The sequence below is a fragment of the Lichenostomus cassidix genome, chromosome 3 (assembly GCF_008360975.1).
Source record: "Lichenostomus cassidix isolate B80296 chromosome 3, HeHo_3.0, whole genome shotgun sequence".
Lineage (NCBI taxonomy): Eukaryota > Metazoa > Chordata > Aves > Passeriformes > Meliphagidae > Lichenostomus > Lichenostomus cassidix.
Window position 1 is genome coordinate 3,046,482 of NC_139483.1, and position 14,950 is coordinate 3,061,431.

Genomic DNA, 14,950 nt, shown 5'->3' on the forward strand with positions numbered 1-14,950 from the left:
GTGACTTTCTTAAATAAGCAAAACTCATGAATTTCCTACTGAAAACAAGAAAAGAAAATCTGGAAAAGCACTGGAGAATATGAATTACTATGGGAAAAAGACTGTACAGATTCTTGAAATGGAACACAATAACTCTGCATATGTTGTTTGCATCGTAGCTTCACTTTATTCAGACTTGCACACAAGGTCACAAAAGAAATTTGGGCCTTATTATTCCTGGAGGAATTTGTATTTTTTTGCTGTGGTGTTTGATTACCTTACCCTTTTTTATTACCATCTGCACTGCAAGGCTAGTTTTGCTGAGGTTATTTTTTTTAAGCAGCATCCCATGATACCCTTAATTCTGTGTTTCCTGTGCTTTCGCTTCATTTGCAATTTTAAGAGATTTTCTATAAGAAATGGTTTTGTTCTATATTGTACACCAGTAAATTAACGATTTTTTGTACTATATAACTTTAACCCTTTAATTCTGGAGAATAAATGCAATTGTTTTACAATAAATTAATTAAGAAATTATTTAACCTGATAGCATCTTTCAGTGTGCAGGGAGAAAGGTGGTGTCATAGATTACATATTTTTGTTTAACATGTTGTTATTAATATGCCGTCCTTTTGCGTAGGATTTTTATTTTGATACCTGATTTTGTTTGTGTATTTTTAAGCAATTATTTTCAGATGACTTCGTTGTGCAACCAATGCCATTGACTGCAGTAGCTTTGAAAATAGTTTTTCTTCATTAATGGCTTCTGCTGAATTGTTGGGAGAACAAAATGCCATCCCTTGTGGCTCCTGAAACTTACAGAAGCATGCAATGGAATTGGTAATATTGCTTTTCATGAAAAAAAAAAAATAGAGTACTACTTTTAATAGCTTTACACAAGCATGAACAACTTGAACTATAGAGATGAATCTGAAGCTTCTTGAGCTGCTTTTCAGCCTTCAAATTATAGCTCATGTTTGTAGGTCTTCAAAATTGAGAAGCCATGTGCTTGTCCACCCGAGCATGGTGAGACAATAAACACAGAATAAAATAAATAAATACAGAAACCCAGTTTTTCCAGGCTCTCCACACCTGACAGCACTGGGCAACAGGATCACTTTTCAAAAGACAGGTTGACCTGCATGAAGTCTTTGCAATCATCCAAAAGCCGAAATGCTGTTTGAAAATGACCCAAAGCATCTATGTGATTTCCATAGACCTGGACAGGAAGGCAGCCTGTAGAAAAAAGGTGCCCTGTGAGGCAGAGTGAGGGCATCAAAGTGAAATCACATTTTTATTGGTTGTACAAAGCAGTGATAAAGCATAATTCCTTACCACTGTCATGTGACACCAAATCAGATTTGACTGGCCTTTTCAGCCAGTATATGGTTTAATGTTTCCCAGATCTGTTTAGAATAATGCAGATGAACATCTATATAGAAAACTGAAAATACAGATGAAATACCTGAAACCAATATATGAAAGGTTCTTCACTTTCCCATTAATTTGGCAGCATGCCATTATTATCCTGTAAATCTCTTCCTCCTTACTACAGAATAACAAAATGTCTTTGACCATCGTTTTTCCCTCCTGATGTTGTTGTTATTATCTGTAATTTCCACTGACTCTCCCCATTAATAGTGCTTTCCCCTCTGTACACTGACATTAGTAGTTGGTGCAAACTTCCAGAAAAAAAAAATCTCATGTAAATATTTTGTACATGCCCATTCCATGTTTTTTTTCCCTTAATTAATGCAAGTAAGACATGTTTTAGCAGAGGCTGAAGAATCATATGTAGATTTGTTAATCTACTCTACCTTTGCAATTACTTTACTCGTGTTATGCAGAGCACTCATATTTGGCAATATATTTTAGTGCTTGGGGTTTGCCTTAAGAATCATCAGAGTTGTGTTCTGCAGTGTAGATATTATTGGAAACAGAGTATTTCTAGCATGATTTATTGAGTTATGGTATTAAAAATGCATACACAGACCAGAGGTCATCTCTGTTCATGTATTTAATAAAGTATGGTAGGAAAAAGAGGTTATTATGAGAATTTTGGGTGGCTTGGTGTTTGGGTTTTGTGGTTTTTTTGGTGGTGGTGTTCTCCCCCCCTTCATTCTCCCATGTCATCAGTCACTGAAGTATATAAAATGCTAATTTCTGCTTTTCCATCTAAGCCTGTCTGAAGTATTCAATCATTTTCTCTTGTGCCACCTTGATATGGGAGGTATGCATGTCTGCTTGTTCTCTTTTGGCAGATGTCTTCCATTTTCCTTGTCATATGTCAGGATTGGTTGTGATAGAATTGATTTTCCTCTGTTGAGAATTCAATTTTTTTTCAATTATTCTTTCATCTTTCTGGAGGCTTCTTTGCTTGTAAAGGCTGGACACAGCCATGTGTGGAACCAGCTCCAGGGAACTCCTGACAGACCATCTCTATCACAGCTGTATTTGCATTTAGAGCACCCTTGCAACATGAGAGGGGCTCTGCTTGGGGAGCTGGGACCTCCAGGGTGATCACTGACACATGCTGTGCTGAGATTGGCTGTGTGGATACATCACAGGTTTAGAAGTGGCAAACCTGTGCTGCCACTGCCCTGGCAGAGGTGGTGGTCTCCTTTTGCAGCTCCTGTCTGGCTGTGCTCTGAGCTGGGCTTGTGCTGCAGTGCATGGAGCTTGAGGAAGAAGAGGCTGGTTTATGCAGTTGAGTTCATCAAGAGAGCAGCTGAGCCTTGGTGAGCCACTGGTGGGGACAGCCAGGATCTCAGGGGTGGAAATGATTCCTCAGCTGCCAAGAGAATCCTTGCATGGACTTGAGTCCTTGCATTCCTGTATTCCCCAGTATTCCTGAGGATGTCTTCCTCTGTAAAGAATCATGCAGAAAGCACTAGTCCTAAGCATCTCTGCTGTTTTGATGTTGGTGTCTCAGGAAGTACTAAGGTTGGTAAAGATTGTGGTGTTGCTTCTTATAAAAATATACTCGAGGTTTCAACTTGTACTCGTTTACTTATCCTGCTTGCTTTGGAAAAGCATTTAGTAATTAGGTTAAAACAATTAAATTGGATATTATGAGCGCAGGATAGATTTCAAACATTCTTTCTTCCCCTCAAGGTTACAAAATATTATTCTTGTGTTAGCATCTTGGAGTCTGTTGAGCAGAGATTTTGGGTAAGTTAAAAACAAAAGCTTGGCTGAGGTAGAGTAAGAAGCTTTGGTGTCTTGGGACAGAGAATGTGCAATTTGCTTACAGATGATGGCTTGGCATCCATGGTCTTTTCAATAAAAAATTGTAGAAAACCTCATTGAAAGTGCAGTGTCACGTGTTTCTGTAGTCATCTTTTTATCTATTATAAAGTAGTACAAGAAAACATTTTGAAAATCAGTGACAATGTGTCCAGGATGGGTATGGAGTATTGCAAGGAACTGCTTATCCAATTTTACTGTGCCACCTGAATATGAACTCTGGTACAGAACTCCTCAGAAAGGACAATCAGGTCTTTAACACGATGTAGAAAACAGTTTCACCCATTTGAAGATGTTATCTGCCTCCCAGCTGGGGATGCTTGACTTCAGGAACAACTCAACACCTCATAAAACCAATTATAGCCTGAATACAGAAAGGAGTGCCATTGTTCCATTCTGGTTTCGAGGGGATGTGGGAGTTTCCCAGTCCCCCAGCATTGGTTGGACTCTGAGTGCCATGAATTACCCAAATGTGAGCCTGCAGAAAGCTGCACAGCTCCTGCTGGGACCAGGTGATGTGCATCTCTTGAAAACCCATCCTCCCCCAGCTTTTCAAACCTGTTCTGCTTTAATTGCTTCAGACATGCTGCAGGGCACAGCTCTAGCTTTGAACTGGTTACATCTGAAATAAAATCTGAAAGAAATCTTAAATGATGTTCATGCAGGCTCTTCCTTTCCTACCTCCACAAGTATTTGTTTAGCCTTTATATTTGAGCTTATTTTACCTTTTGAGTTGGTGTTGCAGTTTATTTGAAGGTTTTTTTCTTCTAGTTGAACTCCATTGCTGCTGCTGAATTAGGGCTTCACTGTAGTTAATATGTTCATGTATACACCACTTCCTTTATTATTTTCTATCCTTTTTCTCAAACTTTTTGCTATAATTACAGTAAATGATTTCTTGGATTGTGTGTTGAGAGGGCAGAATTGCTGTGCCAGCAACCTTGTTTTATTCTTTTGCTGGCTCCTGAGGGTAATAAGATCTGTGCTCTCTACTAATTTTCTTGCATACTTAGCTGCAATTGCAACCTTTAGTAATTATTTTTTAATTAACTCCAAAATATTGCATGAATAATGCAAAATTTAAAAAAATGGAAAATGTAAAGAAGGTCAAAAGTAGGTATTTTTTACATTTCAAATCAATAAGCATTATTTATTGTAATTTTTGTATAAGGCAGGAGTAGGATGGTGACATTAAATCCCCTGCACAGTTGTAGAAGTATCAGAGATACGTCGTAAAAGAGAATTTGGCATTAGATGATGATCAACTTTTTTTTTCAAAATTTATATTGAGTATTTCTTAGAGCCTTCAATAAGATCCTTTCCTAGTACTAAAACTTTTATTCTGCTTTACCTTTTCTAGGTGTTTGCTTTTCAATTTGCAGTAGTTGACTAAATACTACCTTTTTGCAAACCACATGGACTAATTCTGCCAGAAGAAAGAATCGGTTGTGGCTGCGAACTGGGCAGTAAATGTTTACGACCATATATATTTGGGTGAATCTGAGCAGTGGTTTTGACTAACTCCAGGTTTGTGGGTTTGTTTTGCAGTGGATGGCTGCATACACAGAGCTGCCGGGCCCTGCTTGGTCGCTGAGTGCCGCAACCTGAGCGGCTGTGAGACTGGACAGGCCAAAATCACCTGTGGCTACGACCTACCTGCCAAATGTAAGTCAAGCCTTTCTCAGCCTTCTCCCTGCCAGCAGCACGTGTTGCTGGTGTGCACGGTTCATTTCCCTGCAGTCTAATTCAACAAGGTATTCATTTTACAAAATTAGCAGTGGGGCTTAATTAAGCGTGTTCTGTAATAATGTCTTCCCCTCAAAGCAATTCAGGCTTTTCTAAACGATTATTTCACCTGTGTTATCCGATGAAAACTTACATGTCTCTCAAATATAAAGCATCTTTCATGTTTACTTCTTGCAAGCTAAAACATATCCTTTCATATGCATAATAAAGGATTGGAAGTGCTTTATGAAATATGAACAAAATATACATTATCATATTTAAGTTCCGCGGAGACGGTTTTTGGAAATGTTGCATATTTCATGTTCTTCATGCAGATTCCTTGATTGTGAATGCTTTGAGGGCCCAGGAGATCAAAGTGATGTATTGTGTTTTCAGCTGCTACGTAGCAGCTGATTGGCAATTACTGTGAAGGCATCTGTCACACTTTAGCTTTCGACAGAATGCAGCTCAGTGCTGGAATGTTTTTGCACTTTGAAAGTGGAATTGTCAAAATTTTCCTCTGATTTCAAATGGGAAAATGGTTATTTGACTGTGTTGTGTAGATGTTGAGCTTGTCTTGGAAAACACTAGCATGCTGACAGCACATTGGTTGGCCAGTCTATTAGGTGAGAATACAAAGTAGGGAATCTTTGCAAATTAGGATCTTACAGAATAGTATATTAAGACATGAAGATACAAATACCAAGAAAGTGTTGCAAACTCCATATAACTAGAATTCAAGCTTCCTTTTTTTTTCTTTTTTTTGGATATGCAGGCTGCAGCAGGAAAATGGCTCATTCAAAAATATTTAGATCTCTCTGAATTGTTATGTAAAATCAAATGCTTGCTGTAGTAGCAGGTATCTCTCTAGGCTCCTGTAGCCCTCAATGTCTTAGGTAAACAAGAAAACTGTGCTCCCAGTAATTTTTTTCACTTTCTATGATGATGGTGATGATGAGAGCTTCCAATTATTTCCTCGACAGCAGTAATTTCTATGTGTGGTAAAACTTTGCTGTATTTTATACCTAGTTTTACTACATGTTAATGGTAATTTATGAAATGCTAGTTTGACTACGGGTCAGAGAAATTGATGAGGAAAATTCAATTTGGTAGTTAGGTTGTGTTTGCATAAGGCCTGAAGCTTCACCAGATTCCCATAAAGGGATAGGATTGTTGGATAACACATCATAATTTGCCCTGCTGGGTGTGTTTGACATTTAATTCTTCCCCTTGAACCAAAAAAATATCTTGGGAGGGACAGAAAAGCTGCTCATCAGTAGGTGCCCAACTCGTGCCATGTGAGAGAAATGAAACACAAGGCATCAAGGCAACTGCTGTGTGTTAGAAGGAGGAAAGGTCATGTCTGAGGTGTGACCTCCCTTTAAACCTTGCAGCAGTCTGGGCTTGTAGCAGTTCCAGGGGCTGCTTGAATTTGAAAAATGGAATTCTGTTTGAAGGCTATAGAAAAATTTTTGTTCTTTGAGTAGGAATAATAAACAAAACAATGAGAAAACCCATTATCACTTGAAGTTGGAAATAAAACCTGTAACCAGGCATGGAGAAAAGTCAATATCCTTCCTAATCAGTATGCTTAGAAATTGAAATTGCATCAAAACCACATCCATTTCTATTTGATTGTGCATCAACATGAGAGGTGGAAAGGATACATTAACCAGCAACAGGCATGGGAAAGGAAATGAACAATTTGCATGCAGAGGCTGAGAATGAAAAACTCTTGATTTCTTAAAAGCTTCTGATTTCCTTAAAATGTATTTGTGTTCTCACCAACTGTTGTTTTCTTTTACTTTTGCCTTTACAAGCTTTAGGTTGTAGGCTCATTAAATTATTGTACCCTTTAAACCATTCAACTGAAAGAGATCAAGCAATCAAGACTGGTTTCATATTTTAGAGAGCTATAAACCTACTGGATAGATTTTGTCACTCTCTGTCACTTTGTCTTAATAGTATGACTGTTTAACTGTGGGAACTATTCTGCATTTGACTTTTGTGAGGAAAGCAGCTCTGTTTTCTGCTGGGAGGCAAGGTTGTGTGCCAGCAGCTCCCTGAAGGTTGTGGTTGACTGCTAGCTTCCAACTTTCACAAGGAGTTTGCTTTTCATTGATCTGTTTGTGTATAGGAGACCAACTAAAGTAATCTGTTAACACTTTTTTGAGTAGTGAACTATTTTTTCTGTTGTCTCTGTACTTCTTGTGATTGTAGTTGGATAAACAATTATAAATGTAAATGTAAAATGAATTTCCTAGCATTAAGAATTGTTGGGTATGGGTGTTTTGTGGTTTTGGGGTTGGTTTTTTTTTTGTTATTTAACAGAATTGCAAAATGTTACAACTGTGTTTCCTACCCTGGGATTTTCCTGTCTCAAGTTCTTGATCCTGAAATGCCTTGCTTGGAAACAGTTTGCTGAATTCAGCAAAGCTGCTCTGGGACGGAGCAGGCTGTGTGTGCTGCATGATGCAGGATTTGGGCTTCAGTGAAGAATCCATATTAAAAAAGGTTTAGTATTCAAAGATCATGCAGCATATTGCTTTGTTTTATAAACAACTTGGAGGAAGCTGGGATTAAATTTGGCACTGAAGGGAAGGTATGCTTTGTTGGGAAGGTAGTAGTTGGTAAATAAAAACGACTCTGGCCATCTCCTTTATGATCTATTGTATTTTTTATTGAATACTTTGCTGTATTTACTTAGGTTAAATAAGAACAGGTCTGACAAATAACTTCTTCACAGTGAAAAAATTGAAATACAATATTGATGGAAAAATGCAAAGATTTAGGGTATAGGCTGGCTTTCTTTGATTTGTTCTTGGTACATCTGAGTCAGAAATCAGTTTGTGAAATACACAAGTAGCAGCAAATGTTCAGGGAGAGAACACACAAAACAGTTCATCTTTTTCCTCAACCCTTTATTCTAATAACGTGAACAGACCAAGATTAACGTCTGTGTCTTGGAGATGTTTCTTTATGAACTTTTCAAGATAGACACTTTTTTACGCCCAAAAGTATTCTGTTTGAAAACAGAAGTGGAGTCAATTTGAGTTTTCTAGTTACTAGTTAATATAACATTCAGTACAGTTTTACAGAAATCAGTGTAATCACCATCTGCCTCCTGTGCAGCAAAAGCCTACACAAAGCCCCCCAAATGCCAGCCGAGTTATTTGCTGAATACATAATTTGGTTGATATCATCTCTTGTTGTTTTTCAGCAAACACCTATGCAAGCACCCAAGTTTTCATAGTGCTCTGGAGGGCTGAAAAAGGCAGTGCCTTTTGCTCTGAGTTAGTTTCCCTTAATGCTGTCCCAGACCGATCATCAATTATTTAACTTCTGTACTTCATATTGTTCCTTTTAAAGAACAGTTCATTCTAAATATTGTACAACTGATCTTCAAACATTGAGCAGTGCTCTGATACTGTCATGCTTTAAATAACAGATGAACAGTATCTGTTTAAAGCTCTACAAATGCTTGTTTTCTTTCTCATTTGATTAATAGTCTCAGTTGGCTCTACTGGCAGAAAATGGTCTGGATGTAAATTGTGTTTATGGCTGGAACGAGGGGTCCATAACAGCTTTGTGGTTGTTATCTGCTTGCAGAGGTTCACTGTAAAAAAAACCCCTGTCAGGACACATTAGAAAACAGAGCCCCATTCTGCTTGCTATTTAACAGGCCTAAAACCAGTTGAAAACCAGCACAGGTGAGTGGTTCCCTGACCTGAGCAGGAAAGGACCTCTGAACTAACTCTTTCCTATTGTTACCAAGCCTAGGAACAATTTCTTTCTTCTTCTGAAAAATGTCTGGTAATAAAAACCACTAAACCTAGGAAAATAAAATCTTACAGCCTCTAATATGGGATAGAACCAACTATCAGTAAATCTGAAAGGTGGACTTTTGGTGGAGACACCTTGCTAGGCAGTTTCTAATACAATGGTTTATGTTCATAATAAATCTATAATATTTAGAATAAATTTTTCTGTTTGCTTGACATTTTTAGTGCTTTAAGCACTGTCCCTGAGTAAATAGCATATATAGCAAGTCTTCTGGTCCAAGATCAGCCTGAAGTAATAATGTGAATGTGCTCTCAGAGACAGTTCCTGCTGTGAAATAAGTAGTTAGGAGAAGTGCTAGTATTAAACACAGTAGGAGGAATCAGCTTTTAAATTTGTTTAATCAGATTAAAAAGTGGAGATTAAAAAGTAGAGATTAAATAGTGTGCTTCTGTTATATAGACATAATTTCCAGTCTTTAAAAGATGACTATTTTCAGGGTATTATTTTAAAGTAAGGCTGTAAGGGTACTGATTTTTAAGTATCTCCTTATTTTCTTGGAGATCAGCTGCAGAACTGCAATTAAAAGGTCGATTTATGCAGAAATGGAACTCCAAAACTCTACTGCGCTACAAAGCTGACCAGTTGGAAAAAGGGGGCATAGTGTTCAAGAATATTTTTCAGATTTCCAGGATTCTACAAAGAAATTTGTTTACTTATTTTTATAGCTATGTTTATAAAATAATACATAAGTTTTGTTTCAAATTATTTTTAATTTCTGATGTGTGAGGGTTGGGGAGTTGCTTTCCTCTGCATGGTTCTGATGGTTCAGCTTGCTACCTCACTATTTATTCTGGGAAGAGGTAAGTCTGGGAATTGAAAAATACGTCTGGGAATTGGCAAGGAAGGTATAAAAATGAACAATATGTGGACAAGACAGGATTGCTTAGAGAAGACTGACTTGGCTGCTAGCTCTGAGTTGGTCAAGATTCTTGATCTTCTCCCACAGTTGATGCATGACTGACTGAAGTTTGATGAAAGTTCAGCCTCAGGTGACACAATCATTAATAGCATATAAACTCATAAATGTAATGATAGTTTTCCAGGAGGGATGTATTTCTGCTCTTTGTCTTAGTTAAGTAGCCTCATGTTAATGTCAGCCTTGTGCCCAAACTGCATGACACCTCCAGGGAAAAAATCTGCAGCTGGAAAAATGGAGGAATTTCCTGAAGCAGTGCTGTGCTGTGGCAGCTCTTTGTCACATCCCTTTAAACCATTACCATTGCTTATACATTTAAAAGCAATCTGAAAATTAGGCAAAGCAAGTTAGTACTAATAAAAGGACCAAGACCCCTTTTTCTTAAGAGATATTTTTCTTCTTCAGATTTCTTTTGGAAAGGTTTTCTTTATAATTAACAAAACCACTTACCACATATTTATGTGTTTTTCCTCTGAGTGGTTTCTGGGTTTCAAAGGTGTTTTTCTTAATAAGATCATATTATGTATTTTGTGACCATTTTGAAAATAAGTGCAGTCGTTACTGTGTTTTAATTTGATCTAATTTGCTCCAGTCATCTTAATGACCTGCTCTATGCACCATGAACACTCACATACATTGCATATGCTGTAAATGTGTTGGAAAGGAAATATTAATGATTACTTCTTTAGTCCTAAAAAACCTGCTCAGATTTTAGAGAGGGTTTTATGGTGAATTGTAAAGCTTTATGGCTTGTCTCTTCCTTATGTATACCTCCACACCCCACAGACATATGAAAAGGGGGAACTTAGGGCTCCTGGGGATGATGGGGAATGCATTTATCAACTTCAGCTGAACAAGTTAAAACATCTCCTTCCCTTCCAAGTCTGTGCAGGTTCTGCCATCAGTTTGGGAAGAAAATGCCCAAGTGCTGTAGCTACCACGGGTTATGAATCAGCAAGAATCTTCCATCACAAAAGTATCTGGTCTTTCTCCTTGGATTTGAGCCTAGCTCACAGACATTTTTTTAATGGCTAGATTCTTTAAAATTTAATTTGTGAATGGACCCGGGCGTGTGTTTGTCAGTGCTCTCTGCAGCGTCGTGCTGCGGTTAGCTCATGGCATGCTCTGCTGGAAGCTGTCATCTCACATCTAATTGTTTGGTTACAAATGTGTGTGCTGTGGCTGAAGGAAATGCTTTACTATTGATCCTCCCTGCTAAGTCTGAATCCTCCTCTTCTGGGCATCACTTGTTACAGCCTGGCCACTGAATATTGAACTGCAGGACAGAAGTGGGCACTGGTTAATTCTCGAGGAGCCCTGAGCCTTTTGCTGGGTAATTGGCATGTAAGGTGTGTGTGTTAATACACTGTGATAGCAGGCAGTAGGAACCTGATGCCATGAATTTCCCTCCCTGGCCTTATTTCTGTAATTCTGGACAGCTACAGTTCCTGCAAAGGTCTAATTCTCAGTGTTACTGAGAGCAGTCTCAGGGCTGAGTTTGCAGGGGCTGCTCTGGGGACAGCAGCCCACACTGTTTATCTCAGCTCCTTGGCATCAGCACCCAGCGCCGCCTGGAAATCCCCTTGATGGAACAGGGAGTGAGTTACAAGGTGTAAACACTTTCCTAATGCTTCATTTATGTGTAAGGTACTATTTAAAATGTCTCCTGATTCGGTGCAAAATAGTTTGTGCTGGAGTCTGCCTTTCCACACTGGTGGCGTAGAGTCATTCCTCAGGTATGTTGGCACTGGAGCAGGGCGTTGTGCCCCTGAAGGCTAATATATTTTATTTCCTCCACACTTGGATATAGTTGGTCCTTTTTACTCAAATAATAATCAAAAGAAGGAAAAGTCTAATGCGTGGCAGAAAAATAAACAAAATTCTCATCACTACAGTCAGCTGACAAGGAGAAGGGGTTGTAATGGGTTATAATGGTGATATTTATGCTTCTTTAAGTGCAGTGGTTGCTGCTCCCACTCTAATATGTTCCCTCAGTAGCCAAAGCCAATGCTCAGTACTTGAAAATTAATCTTTGATGCATGAGATTTTGTCGGCCTGAATTTTGCTTGTCTCATTTTAAATGGTGATAGAAGTTGCTTACTGTAGTGAAACACAACATTAACCTCATAGTGTGTTGGCACTTTGTGATTTATGCTGGTTTAGTCTCTGAAAAATATGCAGCCTGTCTCCCAAACCTGGATTTAGCTTATAAAATGTGTTGGCACAGGCTTGGGGCTTGAATTAGAACACTAACTGCTGATCTCCCATCTCCCTAGGGTAGCAAAAAGGTTTCCAATTGGAGCCCCTCAGAGGTCATTACCTTCATATAATTTCTGCAGATTAATAATAATTATATGATTGTAGCTGGAATGTTTTAAAAACAGTAGAACCTAATTTTCTTTCTTGCAAGCAAAGAATAGTATTCCTTTTTGTGCTGAATCTGCACATTATGCAGCCAAAAATATGACGAGTTATTTGCAAATGGAAGTAATCAGATCATAAGTAACAAATAAGGATTTTCTTTCTACTATTTTGAAATAAAGCAGAAGGAATAATGTGAACCTGAAAGGTGCTGTGCTTTTTTTTGAGTTCTCCTTCACTCACCCACAAACCTTGCTGTTGAGATTTAAAGTTGCTAATTTGGTTTTGGTTTTCTTTCTGATTATATTTTGATGGAATAATACAGAGAAAAAGCAGGACTGTTTTGTGAGGAGTTCTTTATCTGTAATGTAATTGTTTTAGACCAGGCTTAAGTGGATAGGATGAGAAGGTTATGTAAATGGTTTAAAAAAATCTTTGTTTCACCCAGTAGAGGAATCTTGAGACTGTTCCACATAACAGTGTTTTGATCTATGGACTTTGGGGTTTTTTTGGTGAAAATTAAGGTCAAACATTCGAAACATTTCTCTTTAGGAAGACAATGACCATGTTTTCTTCCTAAAGAGACTATGGGGCATAAATAATGTTTTAATTGCTGTGTGAAGGAATCTAAATACTGATTAACCAGATAGTAAAAGGAAATAAAATTGGTATTGTTTTACATGTTGAAGATGGTGTTTCACTACTGGTGAAAAGAGAACATCATCCTGGATATTTTGCCTTCAAGTATGGGGATCAAATTCACGTGGATTTTTGGTTTTGTTGCTGTTCAGCACCAGAAATTAGTTCCCCCTTTATTGTAGATTTCTTATAGAAATCCCCTTTTCTTAATACTGCCTTCACACAGATTTTTTTTTAAAAGTTTCATTTGAAACATGTCATGCAAGCTGAAGAACATACACTAGGGGTTTTTTTTTTTCCTTTCTAATAATTCTCAGATTAATTTCTTCCATTTTTGGTATTTGTGAGTTTTCAAAGATGGTTATGAAGATTCTTGAGTTGTCATCAGTGATTTTGTACCTTTTCCAAATGTGAAAAAAGGCAAAGCAGGTGATGGAGGGGACATACTTACGTGACTGTATGTCTGTAACTCTGCAAGCTAGTCGGGGTTGCACATTGTTTACACCATTGCATGGCCTTCCAGTGTTGTACCATTTATTCTCTTCTGAATAGATGGTGATATCTTTTAGGTTCATTAGCTGACAAGAAGAAATAGATTCTGGATGTCAGTCATTTTTTGGCCATTTACAGAATACTTTGAGAAGTTTTTCATGGTGGCAGCACAGGGTTCTCAGCTTGCTGGACTTGGACTGAAGTTTCACTGTTGGGAATACAAAGGAGCTCTGAAATCCATCATCTGCAGGGCACAGCAGTCACTCTCATCTGGGCTTTAGACCTTTCTGGATGTCTTTGAATGTTAACAGAAAACCCAAACTCTGACTTAAAAGACCCAGCAGTACTCCAAGGGACTGGTAATATTCCTAGGACCAGGCTGAGGAGGAAGCTGAATTCATGAAAGATAAAATACTCCCAGTGTAAACTTTTTATGGCTGTTTCTGCCCATGTGTTGGTTTGTAGGTGAATATAATTTGTATAATATAATTAATGCAGTAAGGAGCTAGAAGAAATTATTAATTAAACAACTGTCACCAACTTTGAATTACATCTTCTTGTATACTCTTGCTTAGCCATTTGTCATTATATGAATCTCTCTTTTGGCTCCTTGGGAAAGTGAGTTACACTGAATTCCCTTTAACACAGTGGTCTGAATTCTTGTATTTCCTAGTGCTATATCAGAGAGATGGACAGAGAAATGTCTGACCATCCTAATGTTTCAACACAACAAAAAGAATGTCTTGGATCATCACTGCACTCTTCTAAGCATGCTTCCTATTTAGTTTTTCAATAAAAATAGCTGGTAGCTTTCCAAGGCTTATAAATAAATAAATACATAAATGTGAAATGCTTCACAACACTAAAAATAACCCCTTTGATATCTGATTATATGTATGTCTATCTGGATCACATTTATTTTTTTGCAACTTTCTCACTAACTTGCAGTATAATTTTATACAGTGTTTGCATTAGAACTAAAACGTGGGTTGGTTTTGAGAAAGTAAGAATACAATAAGAATATTGTTTAAATATCTCATAGTCTTCATGGGCTGTAAACAGCAGGTCATCAAGAGAGGACTGTAAACTGTTTGAAATACCCATGAACACAATTTCTGTTGAAGCCTTGTGTTTTAACAGCTGCATTATTCAATCTTAATCCTCTAACAGAACTGGGGAAGCTCCACATGCATTTATATGTGACAGAGAGAGGGGGGAAAAAAAAACCCTTAAGACTTAGAGAGGTGTCATGGACAGCAAAATAATGTCATATAATACACTCTGAAAGCCCACAGTTTTGAAAATCACAATTCACTCAAGTAAAAGATTGCATTCATGTCAGGTGTAATCCTGTCAGAGGTCTAATCTTGTTTAAAACAATCTTTATTTTTTCTTCCTCAAAATGAAGTAGAAATGGTCCCAGGGAAGACTGTTCATTTAAAATTAATTTTTGGCAATACAGCCCTATTCATGAGAAGCTGAAAGTGAAGTTAATGCAAAATTGACTGGGAAGGCATGGATATTGTTGGATTTCTTTCACTTTAAAGAGCTGTACAAAACAAATATGGAAAACAAGTCACTGTAAATCAGAATCTTACACTTGGCAAAGAAAGACAATTTCTGAAAGTGAGTTTTGCCTTTGAACGTTTGGCCCCAGCTGAAGGATAAAACTGCCTCCACATCTGCCAGATCCCTGCTTTGTGCATATTTTGTACAGGACATAAAAACTCCCCCCTTGTTGTGATTTAC

The 14,950-nt window shown here is 37.8% G+C and overlaps 1 protein-coding gene across 6 annotated transcripts in view; it reads left to right on the forward strand.

Annotated features, from left to right (window-relative positions):
* MACROD2 (mono-ADP ribosylhydrolase 2) overlaps positions 1-14,950 on the forward strand; it is an 824,802-nt gene that overhangs the window by 246,167 nt on the left and 563,685 nt on the right. For all 6 annotated transcript variants that reach the window (XM_085054069.1, XM_085054070.1, XM_085054073.1 and 3 more), the window contains exon 5: positions 4,774-4,890. In XM_085054069.1, coding sequence (XP_084910195.1) covers positions 4,774-4,890 — 117 coding nt within the window. The remainder of the gene's footprint in view (positions 1-4,773; positions 4,891-14,950) is intronic.